Consider the following 19,494-nt stretch of genomic DNA (forward strand, 5'->3'; position numbering starts at 1 on the left):
TCAAGTGTCCTGGTATAAAAAGGATGGCTAAGGGATACTGTTTAATTGGACCTTAATAAGGGAGGTGCTCTAAACTTACTGATATGCTCAACCCCAAACAGCATCCTTGTGCTCATCTCACTCCTACCGCTAACAAACAGGGGTGGTTTGGTTTTCACTGACAGGGAGACAATTAGACTGAAACTGTTCACATATCATGCTGTTTGGGGAAGGACTTTATGGAAATTAATTTCAGTTCAGTATTTGGGTGAGTTGTGATGAATTATGTGGACAGTGAATGGCTATTTTTTGGATTCCATTGCTTCCTAAATTTATGCAAATGTTACAATTGCTCTCATAATCTCACATGTCATGATTGCATGCAATAACTAAAAAAATCCTCTTTGCAAATTTGTTGCTGTCATGCAATACGTGATAACTCGTTTCATTACAGGTGTCTGTGTTGTTTCTTGTGTTCACCAAAGGGGGCAGCACCGAGCCCAACTCTCACCTGTTCACTAGACTGACAAGATGAAAGATGCTATTATTTCTGTGACTTTGCATCCTCAATGGTGAGCCTCACATTTATTGTGCTTTCTTTGGGAAAAAAAATACTAAGAATAAGAAGCGTTTTGAGACTGAAATCTAATGCTTACATTATCAGAAAATGTCAAAGTATAATTGATCATTGAAACACACTGTTTGCATTATTTGTGTATTTACCTAATTGTACATACCATACTTATATGTATATTATTAATAAAATCAATGAAATTCCATGTGTTATAGGCTTATTTGCCTGAAGACAAAACCACTTATTGCTTGTTTATTCAAATATTCAGTACATGTGCTTACTTTTAAGAACTATCTTCCACTGGACTGACACAAACGTGCACACAATTAACCCTACTAAAGGTGGTTAGTTCAGTTTAACAACAACAAACATTTTAATTAAACTTTGAATAAAAATACCTATATTCGACAGTCATCTATGATTTTAGAAATGCTTCCAGCTAAATGCATTTTTTAAGTTCTTCTAAGGCCATTGTTGTTGTGTTATTGGCAGGTGGATCCTCCTTCTGATTATCGGTGTGCAGCAGCTCAGTGCAGTAAGGATTTAATCATCAAATCTTTCTTATCAATATGCATACATGAAATAGGAACAGACTATCAAGAAAAGCCACAAATTATGCTCACCAATACTGGGAAATGTTTTTATTTTTCAGGGGTTTTTGCATATTTATTTTGCAAGTATTTAAGAGATTACTGAAATTGTTGCAAAGCAGTGCATGTTGGTACATCTAATTGGAATAGAAAGCACAAGTCTCACGTGGTTTGATTTTGAACAGTTTTAAGGCCGTGTAGGCTATAGGTATACGATTCCAGGACTAGCTCTTAATCACCCCAAATGTGTTGTTGCTGAAATGAGCACATCTGCTGTGCAGTGTCACAGCTGTGATAATAAGATGCATATTTGTTGTGACTGGTGCAGTGCTTTATTTGTGTGTTCTATAATAGAACACAATATATTTGTGGACTTTCTAAAGATTCTGCATTGAACTGCGGTCGAACAATGTAGATGGTTTATTGCATAAGCCATCTGACCCAAAAGCAATAAATCCATTTTTGTGAGCACCACTGTTGCTTCCCCCACTGCTGCAGAAGCCAGGAAGGGTTTTAATATGCAACAATCCATCAGGGAAACACACAAATTGTTCTGCTGTTCACTGAACTTTGCATGAATGGATGTATGTTAGTTTTTATTTTTTGTCCTTGCTCTTGTTTGTGTGCATGTGTTGTCTTAAGCCAAATTTGAACAACACCAGCAGATGGCCTATTTAGCCCCCACAACCCCCACCCACATAGCATTTCTCGATGTACTTGATGCACCTGGAGCCTGTTTAGAATTTTTATGCGTTTGTATTTGTATCCAGAATTTATATGTTTCTGCACAGTCTTCAGTACCACTTGATGTTCTGTATACAATGAATCAGAACTACACCTTATTCCTGGAAACATAGCTGCAGTTTAGAAGGAGAAGCTGAGTTTCCTCATGACATATTGTACAGTTTTGCTTAATTTAGGCTTATTATAGTGACAATCTACTAAGAAATCTTAAAAGTAAATAACCAAAAGTAAATTTAAGGTAATCAAGAGATTATATTGATTTTTAATACATAACTGATTATCTTGAGGCAGCATGTTATGCTTTACTGTCTCCTCACAGGAAGAAAGTTTGCAATTGCAGAAGTTTGCATTTTCTCCCTGTTTCTGTGTGGGTGCTTTTCTGGGAACTCTCTTTTTTTCACCCCAAACTTTAAAGAAAAGAAAAAAACAACAGCAAAAAAACAAAAACAAAACAATGTGTCTTAGGTGAACTGGTCCCTTTCAAGAACTTATAAACTTACGAACATGGTGATTTATTGTGCTGCTTGACTTTGTTTTGACCTGGCAAAACTTTGTAAATGTAACAGAGCTAAACAGCCCACATGGCAAACCTGAATATTCACTCAGGTGCATGGTTTTATCTAGAAACTAATGCAAAACTGAGTATGATCGTAATCTTTTTCAGCCACAATTATGCACAACAGTACTGCGCAACATTAGATTCCAACTAAAAAAAGGCATTGGAAACTTTTGTTTAGTGACAATCTGACACAAATGTATAGTGAAACACCTTAAGTGGACCTTATAAATGATTTATTGAAAGTACTGTAACTAATTTAACGTGAAACCATTTTAGCAATTTTCTCATCTAGTTTAACTGTTAATAAATAATGCAGCTATTAAAGATGTAAAAAACGATTTACAACATTTTCTCACTTAACTAACCATCCAGTTTGTGGCCTGTAGATAGAGAACTGGCAGCTAAAAGGAAACACTACCATTAACAAGGAAATGTTTCCTTACAGAATAATGGCAATAACCATAGAGCAAATATATATTGTTTTAAAGTGATGTGTCTCTTAAGTTGGGTTTGAGTACTTGATCAATTCATCAGTGCCCACTCAGCAGAAGAGAGTCTCAAACACCCATGCAGTGTAAGGTTCAGATCTATGGTCATGTCATGCAATTTTCTTTTCTGTGAGGTTTTCCATATGATAGAGGGGTTTACATGAAGTTAAAAATGCATACATTTATCAACAAATATGCAATACAAGCAGTTTAAACTCATCCAAATATTTGTGAAGCTTTGAGAAAACATTACCGGATGTTTGGAACACAGGTTTCTCTGCAGCATAAAATTCCCACAACACACACAGACACGTGAAGAAATTGCTGGGAAATTCTTGGAGGTGTGGATACGGAGAAGCAAATTCCCACTGAGGTCAGAGTGTTCCTGTCTCTGTAGATATGGGAACGCTGAAATGTTTGAGGCTTCGTAATCAGACCTGTTACATACAGAACAGGAAGTGGGTTAGTTCTCAAGACTCAGGGTTTCTAAAACAGTTTGATTTTCACAAGGACACCAAACCCAAACCACAACCTTGGATGATGCATTTTCTCATGTCTGCTGCCAATTTACTATTTGTGTTTTTTGGTTAAAGGGACAAACTGAGGGCCCGTGTCAAGGAAGAGACTGCTCACAATGTCTTTGTCTTCCTGCTAAAGGTGCACAGGTACACGAGCTATTGATTGTCTTTTTAGTAGTTCTTTAGTAAAAAAAATATAATGGATTTCCTAAAAAGAAAAATCAGCTTTTCTGTTTTGCTTGGCGATAATTATAAAAAAATAAATGCTACACTGGTAACACTTTTATTAATTATTGTTATTGTCTAATATTAAAAGAAACATATAATAATAATAATTTGCTTACATGTTTACACACCTGATAGGGGACTCCAGGCAAGCTCGGTAAGCAAGGTCGTCCTGGACCAATGGGACCAATTGGACATGAAGGGCCACCTGGGGAGAAAGGGAGAAGAGGAGCGATGGGATCACATGGGCCAGAAGGGCCTAAAGGAGATAGAGTGAGTGTTCATGTGCATGTTACACTGTATGTTACAGAAAGTGACCATGAAACCCAAATTGCAAGAACAGCTGACAGATATATTATAAATTGTTAAGAAAGTTCATCATTTGTTCAAAAAGAAACAATTCCCAAAGTAGCTCTACATATACAATATAAGATATGTGCATTATATTTAATTTTAATGCTATAGTACCTAAAGAAAACATATACAGTAAATATAACCTATTTTTTTAACATTTCAGGGACTGACTGGTCTTCTTGGTTTTAGTGGTCATAACGGATCACAGGTGAGTTAACTGATGTTGCTGTGCATTTACCTAAAAATGATAAAAGGCAAGTGCATTATACAGATAAAAGTATTTGGTCACATCTGAGCATTACACAAACAGAAAATGTATGGAATGGGTCTCTGTACTGAAACTGCAACAATTTCCCCTTTTCTTGAAAGGCTTTTCACAAGATTTTGAAGTGTTGCTTTGGGAATTCTGTGCACATTCTTTCTGTAGAGCATTTATGTGGTCAGGCACATTGGACAAGAAGGTCTGGATTGCAATCCTTACTCAAATTCAACCCACAGGTGGTCGAGGGGGTTAAGGTCTTGGCTCTGTGAGATCCTCTCAAGTTCTTCCACACTGAACTCATCAAATGGGTTTTTATAGTTCTTGCTTTGTGCCCTGGGGCACATTCATATTGGAATAGAAAAGGGCTTACCCTAAAGTTAAAAGAAGCTGACACATCAAGATTTCCCATCATTTCTGAAAATAAGGGGCCCAGCCCAAGCCATGACTGATTGACCAGAAGTCACAATTAAAAGGTGTTCCTTAACACTTTCGTACATGTATTGTAGTTTACACTGATAATAATAAATCCTTTAACCCTTCTGAAGCCCTCAAAAGAGAAAGAGAGAAGAGAGGGAGAAAAGCCCTTTTAAGTTTGGGTCAATTTGACCCAAAGGCCACCTGTGTGTTAAAGTTATGGGTGCTAAGTTATTATTGCATGAGTGGATCACACCAGTATTAAACCTTATGTAACTCAGATTGGTGTTAGCTTGCTTCCCACTTATTTAATCACAAAATATACCCTTGATTTCTTTATGAGGATTTTTTGCATTTCCTAATCTTTAAAAAAGTCTCTTGAGGTACTCACTTTACATTATCTAGGTTATGCAGTATATGTTGAGACATGTGTTTGAAATGATGTCTAGTTGACAAACGTAAGAAACACTTCTAAGAACTACAAAAGGCTTGATTTTTTTTACTTATCTATCAAGTAGCCACAGGAAGTTGTGTTAAACATTGGTATTGTAACAGATAAAATGTTTTTGGCCTGATACTGTAAATTGTATAAACGCCACAAAGCAAATTTCTGTAATATTCTCAGTTTTATGAGAAGGGCCACAGCTGTCACTTTCAATCCTTTGGAATCGTATCTCAGCATAACTGTCTTCTATTCTTCAGGGTCACCCAGGTGCACCTGGTGAGCCTGGTTTGCCAGGCGTGGATGGCTGTAACGGGACAAGGGGCCATCCAGGAAAGCCTGGTTTGCATGGTTTAGATGGCCTTCATGGGCCACCAGTGAGTGAAACTACAGCTGTTGTGTATCAGTTATTCAAACAAAGATAAGACCAGCCGATATTATGTCTTCTTCCCAAGACATGGACAGACAACATTCTTGAGTAAGAAGCATTATTTATATTGTTTCTGATGTGAGATTTTACTGTCTTCCTTTCAGGGATTACCTGGTCCTAAAGGAAGTAAAGGAGAACCTTTGTATGGCGGTACCCTTCCAGGTCTTCCTGTAAGTTATCTTCTATAGATTAAAACAGTGAAGAGCTCCCCATTTATATTAAATTACACATATTAAAATCATACCATGTCCATGCTCCTCATCTCACTTTGCAGGGAGAGCAAGGGAAAGATGGAGACCAAGGTCCACCTGTAGGTTTCTGTTATTGCTTTGATGCTAAAAGAATGATTGTCTGTCATAGATTGTCAGTAAATAATGCAAACAGTGATTTTTGTACATGTAACAGACTTAACAGCATATATTGACTTGTATTTATTACATCTTTTTTCTTATTCAGGGAAGACCGGGAGACATTGGACCTAAAGGACAAACTGGCCCTGCCGGCCTTCCCGGGCTCCAGGTACAAATGTTCTCATGCTTCTTCATAAAGTAATACTTCAAGACTGTACGTTTGTAACATTGTGCAGGCACACAATTATGGATATGTTCATTCTTTTAGGGTTTGGATGGGCCTAAAGGTGCAAGGGGACCACCAGTAAGTAACAAACTTCATAAATGTTGTCAGTACATGTCCAACAAAGTTCTTAAATTTAGACAAAATTAAATCATTAAAAAGATATATATTTCACAAAGTTCTGGTTGTTATGCAGGGTGATCCGGGAGGATCTCTCCGTGGTGATAAAGGGGACACCGTAAGAACAGATTTTGTTTATTTTAACAACTGTTCATTGAGTTTCTCTGCTGCATATATGTTTATCTGTAATACATGTAAAGATTACTTAAATTATACACTTTAGGGTGAACAGGGCCCACCGGGTCTACCAGGACCAGAAGAAGTTGCAGTACTTCCTCCAGAGTTTCTTCCCCCTAAAGGTGTCGAGGTGAATAAAAAGCCGTCATTTAATATTCATTTCAAGGAGCTCATTTGTACTTTATAATTTTTTTTGTATTTTATGACAAGCCATTTATCATAAATAATCTGAACTGCATTGCCACATTTCAACATGTTTATATTTTTCAATTATTTTATAATTTTATCATATTTGCTCTACAGGGAGATAAAGGTCTTGCTGGACCATGTGGACCAAAGGGAGAGAGAGTGAATTTTTCATCATTTTTTGCCTAAAACTGTGCAAGAAAAATAAATAAATTATCTATAAACCCACTTGATTTGTGTTTTTTTTTTTTTTTTTTTTTTTTTGTCAGGGTAATACAGAACAACCCAACATTCAACAACTTAAAGGAGAACAAGGAATTCCTGGATTTCCAGGAACTAGGGTAATTGATTAAGTTGCATTTGGTAGATTGGTAGATGCACACAAATCTGAATAAATATTTGGCATCTTTTAACTACATTTAGGGTTTTCCTGGACTGCCAGGCAGGGATGGTTCAACAGGACCTGAGGTACACTTGATTTATTATTGAACCTCCTGCAATGCATTTATGCTCCGACTTTTTGTTTTAAGTTACTGTACATTATATTGAATTTCAGGGTTTACCAGGAAACCAAGGACTTTCAGGACTCAATGGAAAAACTGGAGAAAAGGTAAACTTTGTTTGCAATAGTTTTGTTCCCCTTCTAGTTGAGGCTGTTCTGTCAACATAAGAAGAAAATATTTTCAGGGGGCATCTGCCTCCCTCTGGTGGCTGTTAAATTGAGCTTTCACATAGCATAAAAAAAGAATAGAATATTCCAGTTTTTGTATGTGATTCGAATTATTTTTGCAATTGTTTTATAGACATATTTTTATTTATTTATTTCCATTCTTGTCTTTGCACTTAACAGGGTGACCTTGGTGATCCAGGTCCACCTGGATCTTTGCTGTCTCAAAATGAAAGTTATGTGAGAGGTAAAACTATAACCTCTGTGTCTGACACTCCTCATATTGGAGCCCTTCATGACAGTTGTAGTAGTAGTAGTTAAAACTAAATATGAAAAGTTGGACAATTAACACCCTGTTTTTCTATTTTGACCAGAGTTCTGGCAAAGCAATTATCTTTAAATTTTTACTTATATTATAAACTTTCAGTATACATAGATGTGTGCTTTACTAGAAAACTAAGTAAAAGGTAAAAACTATTTTAATAATTTTTTATTGAAAGTTGTAAAGTTTTTTGTTTTAAGAAGTTCAGAAATATCAAGAATATGTGCGTTAGAAAAACAAGGTGATTTTATGTTGTTTTTTTTGTCATACTGTATTTCAGGCCCTAAAGGAGACCGTGGATATCCTGGAGCTCCTGGACTTCCTGGGGATCATGGGTACATGGGCGTGCCTGGACCTCAAGGTCCACCAGGGCCTACAGGTCAGAATTAAGGCTCTATTGTAAAATTGATTACCCCTCCTTGGTGTAAATTGCATGAACTGAAATACTATTTACTGAATAAATGACTCATGATGTTGTTTATGCCTTGACCTGAGTCATTTTGTCACTCTAAAATCAAGGCTCTGATTTTATACATTAACACTGTACATTATTAGAAGTTTTATCCCTTTTTGGTTTCTAGAAGCACAAAGCCTTCCTGGTCCACAAGGTCTCCCTGGAGAAAAGGGCAACAAGGGAGAACCAGGGAGGTATCATGATAGCCTATTTCCAGGACCTAAGGGGGCAAAGGGAGTCCAAGGAGCTAAAGGAGTCACAGGCCTCCCTGGTCCTCCAGGTATATTAAATGATTGCACAAACTTTTTTTTTCCTGGTAATTTCAGACAAAAAAGGTTTCTTCAGTTACATTAGTACTTGTTTGAATAATGGTTTTATTTCCTGGTTTGTGTTATGATGACATGTTGTGACACACATAATGGAATGGATCAGGATGTGGAGGTAATTATTTTATTACGACCTAAATACTGAATTTGTTATTCCAATTACCTGTGGCCAGATTTGTTAACATCTCTGGTTGATTATTTGCACAGATTATTACTGTGAGCCTGGTTCTCCTGGTGAACCTGGTGATCATGGACCTAAAGGACTGCCTGGAAACAAAGGGCTCAACGGAATTAAAGGTAATTTGTTCCTGTTTATTGCATGTGCATTAACCACACAAGCAAATATTTTGTTCTGTATCCATTTTGCTGATCGGTCATGCTGCAATATATTAGGAACAACAGCTGGGAATACACTCATAGAGCATTAAGTTGAATTTCATGACTTTCGTGCAATCTGTGTTATGTAAAGTAACCTTAAAACTACAGCATTTCTAGCTAATTAAGTGTAGAATATTATGCAGATGATTCAGACAATATATTGATACTGTGGAAAAGTCAGTCAGTAAAATCAGACCAGTAGAGTGGGGAAAAGCTAACGTTAAAGGCCTAGCATTTGTTGAAGGAATACATATTGCCATATTGTACGAGTTTTAAGATAACTTTAAGTAATAATATTTTAATTGTAAGGATTGAGTGTGGGGAACCCAAAGTGCAGACTCATAGTTTGAGTTTAAATGAAAACTAATTTAGTTACAAAAATTAAACAAAAGCTGACGTGGCAACAAAAAACTAAATACTAAAAAAACTTTCTACAAAACTGAGGAGCAAGAACGTGGCATGAATGAAAACACAGGAGCGTGAGATCAAAGTAGACGGAAAGGAAGGGTATGAACCAGCAAGGAATGAATGAAAAGAGACGGGTCTTAAAGAAACAGAGGGTGAGTGGGAAATGGGTTACAGCTGGGACATGACGAGGAACAGGTGAGGTGGGCGTGTCAGGCAGACCAGAGAATAACAGAGCTGAGGGCAAATGAGTAGTGACACAGGAAACAAAGAACAAAAACACTAATCCAGAACACAAAACTAAACCATACACACTGCAATGAACCCTAAAAATGAAAAGACATACAGAAAAATAACACAGATCAACTCAAATTATGACATTTATTAATAAGATTTTAGGAGAATTTTATATTGAGAAATGACAGAATTGTAGCCATTTTGGGTAAATCTTGAAAATATGTTACAGAATATGCAATTTCATGCAATATTGTGAGCTCTTGCTCAATATGTGTTGGGAATGACTCTCAGTTAATATTTGCCTTTCCTATTTTCTGAAGGTTGTCCAGGGGAATGTGAATGTGTTACTAGTAGTGGGAATGAAGGGCTCCCTGGTCCACCTGGTTATCCAGGCCTCCCAGGGTTACCGGGAGCTCCAGGACCCAAAGGAGACCCAGGAGTGAGGGGAAATGAAGGCCCAAAAGGCCCACAAGTAAGGACAGCATTACTCAAGCTGATCTTGACTTTATAATCCCTAATTTTAAAAGTTAATTGTTTGCCATGTCCAGAGAAACACAATGTTGTCTTTTATTTGTGTCCTTGCAGGGCTATCAAGGGATTAGAGGTTCAATAGGAAGAAAAGGTCAGAAAGGTGAATCTTTTGTGGCTAGTAGTAAAGGTGAGTCTGCGTAAAATCTTCATGCAAATTAAAATACCTTGAATCAGGGAAAAGTTATTTATTTAATGAAGGTACATAAAGCAGTAGCTTTTTAGTTACTTTCTTGTTTTATTAATTTACAAACTAGACAAACACTACCTACTATACACTGTTCAGCATGATAAATCCAGATGAAACACAAGCTGCACTTGTCTTTGAAAATTCATCAGAATTTAAAATTGAGTATGCCCAGTTTATTTGTGTTTTTGAAAGGCACTAAGGGTGACAGAGGAGAACCCGGGTATTCTGGTCCTCCTGGTAGAACAGGAAGGCCTGGGCAAGATGGCATTCCTGGTGCAGTAGGAGAACCTGGACCACTGGTGGGTGTATACCTAAATGTAACATTTTTAACTGTTTTGGTCTACTTGGTGATATAGATGGTATGGTGAGTGTTGTAATTGATCTGCTTAATTACATTATGTATATAACAATAATCTGTGGCTCCACTTTACTACATTTTTGATTCTGCATCCATGGTGTGAAACAACATCATTGCAGGGTCATGGGTTTGCAGGATTACCTGGTCCCAAAGGTTATCCAGGTCCTCCTGGTCTCAAAGGGTTTCTAGGACCTGTTGGTCGCCCTGGCCCTGGTTTTCCAGGCATAGTGGGCATACCTGGACCTCAAGGAAATCAAGGATTACCTGGACCACCTGGAATTCCTGGACGACCAGGACCTCCAGGTCAGAACACACTTTGTGAAAAATTGTTCAAACATTCATATATTAGACAAGTTGGTTTGTTTCTAAAAGAACAGTTGGATTTGTGTCATTAGGTGAAACAGATAAGTGCTGTCATGAAGACCAGATTGGCTCACCAGGTTCTCAGGGTGAGCCAGGTGAACCAGGTTAGTATTTCTTGCTAGATTATTGCAAGAAATGCCATGCTTACAAGAATTTTTTTTGAAAGGTTTCTTTTTATTAATGAATTCTATTTATAAATTCAATTGTCACTAATGGAAAAGGTTTATGTCCACTGACAAATTTTAGGTACACATAGCATTTTAGGTTTCCAAGTTTCCACTTGTGTTTTGTCTCATTTATAGGGATTCCTGGCCAGCCAGGGAGAGATGGTTTTCCAGGAACACCAGGACAACCTGGACCTAAAGGACTGAAAGGAGATGATGGCAGAACAGGAGGAATTGGACCACAGGGTAATGGCTCTGCCTTTTTTGGGGAAAAAGAATCTCTTCAAGCACGTATTTCATCAAGCCTTCACATAAATTGTCAGGTGTTATTAAAAATAATTATCAAAATAGCCTATATTATTAATATTTTATTATTGTTATTATTATTGTATGTATATTTTTTGAGTGGCTCTTTTTTTGTCAAAGGACCTCAAGGTTTAAATGGGGATCCTGGTGACCCTGGTCCCAGTGGAATTAGCCTGGATGGCCCTCAAGGCCTTCTTGGGTCACCTGGGCCCCCAGGAAGGAAGGGCGACCCAGGAGACAACCTTTTTCCTAGGCCAGGTGTTCCTGGTGCTCTGGGTCCTCGTGGGGCTGTTGGGTCTCATGGAATCCCTGGAACTCCTGGAAGGCCAGGATTACCAGGTAAATTTTATGTGCCTTTATGACAAAAGAAACCTTTAACAAATCTGGGCTTTAGTTAGACTATAAAAAATAAATAAAAAAATATGGACCCGTTTCTGGAAAAGGAGATTGGTTTATCTTGACATTTTAGGCATACAAGGCCAACCGGGATCCCTAGGCCATAAAGGAGAACCAGGGGACAATGGTGACCCTGGAGCAACTGGTCCCCAAGGCCCACCGTGTACTGTGTGTGATCTGATAAGTCCACCAGGCCCTCCAGGATCTCCTGGACGCCCTGGAGTAAGGGGTGTACCAGGTGATCACACAATGTTCTCATGATTAATATTATAGAGAAATAGATACAATTTCCCAAGCATGTGCTTATTGTGTTGCATGAACTTTGGAATGATTTAAAGGCTACCCTGGACAGAAAGGTGTGAGGGGTGATGTTGGTCCCCCTGGTCATGGTCGGAAGGGTTCAAAAGGTTTTCCTGGTAATCCTGGTGCTCCAGGCTCAGCTGGATCAAGAGGCACTGATGGTTCTCCAGGAGATCCTGGTAGTGATGGTTTGCCAGGACAGAAAGGTAAGTCAGCATAAAATTCTATATAAAATGTAACAAGTGCTTCTGTTCTTAGGTTCAGTTGGTTGCTCTTGATCTAATTAACACACATTTGCCACATTTGTCATTTAAATAGTCTTCACTGAGAAAAAAAATAGCTTCCCTTTTGTTAAAATTATGTAGGTGAGATGGGCTACCCAGGGAGACCTGGGACTGGAGGCATACCAGGACTTCCTGGCCCACCGGGACCAAGAGGTAAACAAGGAGAACAAGGTTTTACTGGCCACCCTGGTGATCCAGGTGATTCAGGATTGCCTGGAAAGAAAGGAAAGAAAGGTAAGTCTGTGCTTAGATTTCTTTATTGTTTATAGTTTTACTATCTGCCCAGACCTAAATTTTGTTTCACAACTGAAAATACAGGTTCAGAACAAAAAAATAAAAAAGCAGAATCGTATCTGGAGCTCTGTACCTGTACTGAGGACGCGGATAAACAAACAAACAAATAACATTGATGATTAGCACAACACTTAAAATAACTTCGACAAATGTTGGACTAAACTCAAGCATATTTGCAGAGTATACATGTTTTATTCCAAACAGATTTTAGTTCAGTGCATTCATGTTAAATGAAAACATTTCTAGTTATTAAAATATGATACATTTTCAACGTGTTGTCTACATATTACCTCAATTTTGAGAGCAAATCATGACATTTAAATACAAGATTAAAACAAAAAAAAAACACAACAGAGTCAATGCTTTGTCCAGCAATCTTTCTGAAGATCATCAGTATCAATTTAAGTTAGAGTGCCTTCTTTAGCACATGCTCCATTTTACTTAGAGGTGTTATGTACATTTTGTTAAATGCTTCTAATTAACAAATTACCAAACAACTAAACCATCAAACAGTAATGAAATCATCACCATCATCATTTATAATCTTCCATCATAAGTAGGAAGATGGTCTCCACTTGGCTGTCACCAAGCTATGGAACTAACTCCATGTTAAGCAGGCTCCGACACTTCCAGCTTTAGGTGTCATCTTAAAACATATTTGTAATCTTTACATTTTGATTTAATAATCAACTTCATTTTGTTGCCACAGTGGTTATGATTATAAAATTGAATTAATTTATTTTAAAGATTTTTGTCTTTTGTCAGAATTAGTTTTTCTGTCTTTTTTTATTGATTTATTAATTATTTTTATTTTACACACACCACTTTGGTCACATGTGGTTGTAATACAATCTGCTTTTTAAGTAAACTAGATTTGAATGTAGCAGGTTGTATATAGTGCTTCAAAAACAACAACAGCAGTGTATATAATGAGTAACTGATAGGTTTAGTAGTGATGATTTAGAACCAGAATGCAGACTGGCACAAGGAGCTCAAAAGTAAAATTGATTTATTAAGAAAAAAGAACAAAACAAAATACTTACAGCAGAGATGACATAACACAAAAAGAGAGACATGAAGAAAACCAGAACCAGCAAGCTAAGGAACAGACTATAAGGACTGATGCTGATGAGGAAGTGGACACAGGTGACTGATTAGTAACTAGGAACAGGTGCAGATGGGTGAGGCAGACTGACATGGAAACCTACTAAAGGAGAGTGAGTGATGGCACAGGGAGCAAAGTACACAACATAACAAGGAACAAACAAAACCCATGGATCACAAGAAGTAAAACAAAAACACAAATGAAAACAATAAACCTAAAAACTGAATATTACTAAAAAAAAAAAAGAAAGAAAAAAGTGTATTACTATTTTTTGTTTTGACTTTTTAATGCTCTGTCTATCGTCCTTATTAAAAAGGTTTGCAAGGACCTCCAGGATCTCCAGGAGTTGTTGGTATCATAAATATGAAAAAAGGGCAGACTGGACCTCCAGGAAACAAAGGCACAACTGGCCAGGCAGGACTTCCAGGCAATAAAGCTTTATTTTCTTCTTCTTCTTCTTCTTCTTTAATATCTTTAGTATTATTACTATTGCAAGAATGTTATAAACTATAGTACATTGTACCATTTTTAATTTGTTACATTTAATAATCACATTCAGGTTCAAAGGGCCAAGAAGGGGCACCAGGTGATTCAGGGCCTAATGGATGGCCAGGCCTCCCAGGGTTAAAGGGCCCTGCTGGTGTTCCAGGCAGGCCAGGAGTATTTGGACCTCCTGGATATCCTGGAATTGAAGGCTTCCCAGGTCCAAGGGGATATCCTGGGCTTCCTGGAGAAAGGGTATACAGTGAACCCAATCAGTTGCCTCATAGTTAAAAAAAATACTGTTCAGTTTAATATATGTGGAGTAAATAATCAGCTGTCACTCGAGTTTTTTTATGAAATCATCAAATTTCATGCACAGGCTGTGATTTAATTTCACAGTCTACATGCAACCAGGAGGGTATCCTTTCTGATTAAAGCAAGCTGTCTAAAATACTATATTTACCTATTAGCAGATAATTATTATTTTTTAAAAGGTGATGTTATTTTGTTTTTCATGCCTATTAATAGTTTAAATGACTATAATTTAATAAAACAAAAATGATATGCAATTAAATGTGCCTGTGTCTTACAGGGAGATCCAGGGCCTTCAGGACACATTGGTATCCCAGGAGTTCCAGGTTTACCTGGTGCTAAGGGTAGGTCATGAGATGAAGGGTTTTATTTTAGTAGTGTTGTTTATATGCCTGATAACATTTTGTGAAGATAATGTAAGTGTCTGCTTTGGGTAAATAAAATTGTCTGGTTTATCGAAACCATTCAGACATATACAGTGTACATATAAACGTATAAATCTTCATCTCTCACTAATAAGACATGTTTTATTCAGCTGGATTGACCATGCTAAAACCAAAAACTCTTTCCAGGTGATCAAGGGCAGTTCTATGGGAGACCTGGTCCACCTGGACCCAAAGGATTGCCAGGAGAAGATGGGCCGAATGGTAAAAACCTGTTGCTATAAATAAAATTGCTATTTCATAGACTAGATTATCCTGTTCTCGACAAAGACATTACACTGACAATTTGTTGACATTATTTTAATAACAAATATTTTTTTTCTAGCACCTAGAGGAAGCCCAGGAGATCCAGGTGAGCCGGGACCAAGAGGAAGGCCAGGGCAACCTGGACTCCCAGGCAGTGCAGGGGAAACAGGAAGACAAGGAGGACCAGGTAATTTGCCACTTACTCCCCACTTACAAACTCACTGGGGCTGGGGTTAGTAAAAAATAAAAAATAAAGAAAAAGAAAAACCTTTAACTGTACAGTAGTTTGTATGTAGTTTGGATATTCTTTATGCAACTTTATGATTTCTCTCTCCTAACAAGGTTGTCCTGCATTTCAGTACTATAATTAATGGCATAGCTAATGATGAATTTATAGTAGATTATTGGATGATGTGCAAGAATGGCTGACTCATGGTCAGATTTAGGAACAATACTGGAACTTGCATCCTGTCCTGATATGCCACACCTTTAATAACAGACAGAACATAAGTTATTTTTACAGCAAACAATTATCCATCCCAATATTCAAAATAAAGTACTACAAAGTTTACATATTCTGACACAGTAAGTTAAACGTGCAAAGGGGTTCCTAAAAATTTTAGGTTTCTGCTTTAGTATTTGGATTTTTGCTAACTTATTCCTTACAAAAAGGAACAAGCAAAACTAAGACTCTTCAGTTCATGTGTCTTCTCAGGCTTTCCTGGGCCTCATGGTTCTACAGGTCGTCCAGGATTTCCAGGTCCTCCAGGTGATCAAGGAGGTGTGGGCCAACCAGGACCCCCTGGTCCATATGGGTTTCCAGGTACAAACAATAGTACATTTCATCTCCTGTCATTGATTTACACACATGACGTACAGCAAGACATTATTTTAAGTTATATTGTGATCTATTGTTTCATTTTAGGGCAACATGGTCCACCAGGTCTGGATGGACTTGATGGGCTAAGAGGTCCGAAAGGAATGAAGGGGTCAAGTGGTAAGAGCTGTTTTTTTTTTTGCTAAGACAAGAGGAATATGTTTATTAATGAACCCAGAATTATTCCGTATGTGTGATTGTAGACCCAGCCCTTCTAACAGTGTGATGCATATGTACTCACAATAAATAAAGGTGTAGGTATTCCTGGTCCTTCTGGACAAGATGGCCTTCCTGGAGTCAAAGGCATCAGGGGCCCCCCAGGGTCTCCAGGAGCCTCTTTTTCAGGACTTAAAGGCCAACCGGGGGCACCTGGCTACACAGGTATCTCATCATCATCATCATCATCATTATCATCATCATCACCATCACCATCATCATCATTTCTGAATTTAAGCTACTGAATTTACTTTTGCCCAAAATACAGAACAATTATCTACTTGTTAGTTAAACTTTCAGCTTAGTTGGACTGTCTTTTTTTAAATACCACTAGTTTCAGTTAATTTGGGAATATTAATTATTAGTACAATAATATTTTTATATATGTAGTCTCTCACAAATGCATTGTACTTTTGCATCACTGCTCTCTGTTAGCTATTTTTATCACTGTAATTTTGAGTATAAGTTTTGTATTTTTTTTCTGCAGGTCCTCCAGGCCTGCCAGCTGAGCCTGGTTACCCTGGCCGAACATGTCAAACACCAGTGCATGGATCCCAGGGTGATAGAGGATATGAGGGACCTACAGGACTGCCAGGTATGCATGATTTCATTTTACTTGTTTAATCATTTGTGAATTTAATCTTTATGTTGCCATTCTCAAAAATGAACACATTGCAATGTTTTGTGAATATGTTGGTCATTGTGTGTTTATTTTGACATGTGCTATTTGGAATTATTTTTTCAGGGCCACCTGGATCACCTGGATTACCAGGAAGCACAATTTTTTTCAAAGGAGACCCAGGACCAGTTGGCCCTCCTGGATTATCAGGTTGTAAAGGAAATAAGGGCTTTCCAGGACCTCCTGGACCTCAGAACCAAAATGGCCTTACAGGACCAAAAGGTATACCAATGTACACATGTCTGATGCTATCAGTTGTTTTTATGTGCAGCCATTTACTTAAACAAAATGTTAAAACAATTGTGCAGGGTTGAGAGGGCCAGCTGGTCCAAGAGGCCCTACAGGACACAAAGGTCAGAGAGGCGCCCCTGGACCGCAAGGCTACAAGGGAGAAACTGGTCATGTTGGAGATAAAGGTGGGAGGCAATGTAACAAAGAAATGCAAATTACCATTGTTCAAAAAAATGAATGGAAAGCAAAAAAGGCATAACATTATTCATGTTAGGTTAAGATTTGAGCCAGTATTTAATGGGTTTTCTAGGTGTTAAAGGTGCACCTGGTGACCTAATCACTGAAGGTTTGGGAGCGGCTCCTCCTGGACTCCCAGGATCACCCGGCGCCCCTGGACCAGTTGGGTTTGCAGGTTATGTTGGTCCACCAGGGCCTCAAGGATGGAACGGTAGCAGTACTTATGCACTCTTTGTCCATAATTCTGGTCTGTTTTGTAAAAATCTGTATTTTCGGCCTTTTGTTTTTACCATTTGCAATGATATATAATTTGCCATGATATGTGTACTATATGTATATATGGGGGAGGGGGGTGGAGTTTTGGCCTGTGTGTAATTTTGTATTTGTTTTCCCACATGGTTCAGGAGAAAAGGGTTTAAAAGGGTCTGCAGGCCTTACTGGTAGACCAGGTCCTCCTGGTCTTGACGGTTCAGTTGGCGACCCAGGGGATATTGGTGTGCCTGGATTTACAGGGCCTCAAGGTGAATAATCAAACATGGGAATATTTGCACTACCTAATCTACTGACAGAGTTACCCAAATAAACTCCATAGGACAGATAATTGCCAAATTAAATAACAAATATTTATTCTCACTAATATACTACTTTTATTTTACTCTAATTATTTCAACCCTTTGTTTAACTCTTTCCCCGACTAGGTATCCCTGGTCCTTCTGGTGATCCAGGTGACCCAGGGTACAGACGACCACTAAAATCAGCCTTCCTTTTGGTTGTCCACAGCCAGTCAGTTCACGTGCCACAATGCCCTATGGGCAGCACTCAGCTTTGGGTGGGATACAGTCTTGTTTACTTAGAAGGACAAGAAAAGGCTCACACACAAGATCTTGGTACCTATTTGTATTCCATATGTTATGATTCATGTCCTGTCCATGCTGTGTTTAGCACTGATGTTTTAGCACTGATGTCCTCTCCCTGAGCAGAAACCAGTTTCTGAAAATAAACCTTTTCCCTTTTGTACACTCCTGTGTGTGGTTGATTTTCCGGGTCCCCTCTGAGTGTCCTTACACCATAATGATTTTGTTGCCATCTCAAAATTCTTTAATTAGTTCATATGGTATCATGAACTCTGTCATCACTGGTTCTTTTTAATGTTGTCTCCTTTTACTTCTCCTTTTAGGTCAACCTGGTTCTTGTCTCCAAGTTTTCTCCCCCATGCCTTTTTCCTACTGTGACAAAGCTGCCTGTTACTACTCTAGTCGCAATGACAGATCCTATTGGCTCTCTACAACTGCTCCCATACCCATGATGCCACTCTTTGGCCCAGAAATACATAGCCACATAAGCCGGTGTGTAGTGTGTGAGACGGTTTCACCAGCAGTGGCCTTTCACAGTCAAGACCATGCAGTCCCTCTATGCCCGCTTGGCTGGAGGAGTTTGTGGACAGGCTACTCCTTCCTCCTGGTGAGTTAAATTTCAAGCTTGAGTGTGTACATTAAATTTGTGTTAAACAAACTGTCTTTAATTACCACATACTGCCTTTCTGTCTTCAGCACATGGGGGCAGGAGATGAGGGTGGAGGACAGTCACTGACTTCTTCAGGAAGCTGCCTTAAAGATTTCCGAACTCACCCTTTCATTGAGTGCCAAGGTGCAAGAGGCTCCTGTCACTACTTTGCCAACCTCTACAGTTTCTGGTTGACTACTGTGAATGAGAGAGAGCAGTTTATCAGTTCAAGGCCTGGCATCATCAAAGCAGCAGAAGAGCAGCGACACAAGGCCAGCCGCTGTAATGTTTGCTTTAGAGAAAGATAACGTGCTGCCACAAATGATCAGTTTTAACTTTACCTATTTGAAACACATTTTGAGACAGTCCACAAGATGTAAAATGAAGATAAAATATGATGCTATTTAAATATGCTTAGCAACAACAAATGATTGCATTATTCCTTTACATCAACAAAATGTTCAGTGTTATTTTTTTTAATCAAAACTAAAGAAGAACCTTGTATGTGGTGTTAATTGTTTGATAAATCATTATTTTATGTTTGAACTTTATTTT

General features: G+C 38.2%; 1 protein-coding gene and 1 long non-coding RNA gene across 2 annotated transcripts; one reads left to right on the top strand and one right to left on the bottom strand.

The window, feature by feature from the left end:
- The first annotated feature begins 131 nt into the window (after nucleotides 1–131).
- Nucleotides 132–19,477, top strand: LOC108245525 (collagen alpha-4(IV) chain). Its single transcript, XM_025009635.2, has 48 exons — nucleotides 132–247; nucleotides 434–551; nucleotides 1,046–1,088; nucleotides 3,528–3,599; nucleotides 3,816–3,950; nucleotides 4,195–4,239; nucleotides 5,410–5,526; nucleotides 5,684–5,749; nucleotides 5,854–5,889; nucleotides 6,036–6,098; nucleotides 6,198–6,233; nucleotides 6,349–6,390; nucleotides 6,496–6,579; nucleotides 6,753–6,797; nucleotides 6,905–6,976; nucleotides 7,059–7,103; nucleotides 7,192–7,245; nucleotides 7,486–7,549; nucleotides 7,905–8,003; nucleotides 8,206–8,358; nucleotides 8,511–8,519; nucleotides 8,612–8,701; nucleotides 9,745–9,896; nucleotides 10,010–10,082; nucleotides 10,335–10,441; nucleotides 10,620–10,803; nucleotides 10,896–10,967; nucleotides 11,166–11,273; nucleotides 11,454–11,672; nucleotides 11,803–11,967; nucleotides 12,068–12,235; nucleotides 12,395–12,547; nucleotides 14,029–14,139; nucleotides 14,272–14,450; nucleotides 14,788–14,851; nucleotides 15,080–15,154; nucleotides 15,276–15,383; nucleotides 15,912–16,019; nucleotides 16,122–16,193; nucleotides 16,326–16,454; nucleotides 16,777–16,884; nucleotides 17,035–17,190; nucleotides 17,277–17,384; nucleotides 17,510–17,647; nucleotides 17,841–17,957; nucleotides 18,135–18,323; nucleotides 18,614–18,897; nucleotides 18,987–19,477. Exons 2-48 carry the CDS (start codon nucleotides 511–513, stop codon nucleotides 19,245–19,247), a joined length of 5,019 nt encoding a protein of 1,672 aa, XP_024865403.1. The 5' UTR covers nucleotides 132–247; nucleotides 434–510; the 3' UTR covers nucleotides 19,248–19,477.
- LOC112451180 lies at nucleotides 1,633–13,935 on the bottom strand. The gene is made up of 5 exons (XR_003039932.2): nucleotides 13,651–13,935; nucleotides 12,437–12,526; nucleotides 12,073–12,205; nucleotides 3,809–3,885; nucleotides 1,633–3,371 (listed from the first exon to the last, which is right to left on the bottom strand). It is a non-coding gene; the product is annotated as an uncharacterized LOC112451180 (long non-coding RNA).
- Nucleotides 19,478–19,494: the final 17 nt, after the last annotated feature.

This window comes from Kryptolebias marmoratus, linkage group LG20 (genome assembly GCF_001649575.2).
Source record: "Kryptolebias marmoratus isolate JLee-2015 linkage group LG20, ASM164957v2, whole genome shotgun sequence".
Taxonomy (NCBI): domain Eukaryota; kingdom Metazoa; phylum Chordata; class Actinopteri; order Cyprinodontiformes; family Rivulidae; genus Kryptolebias; species Kryptolebias marmoratus.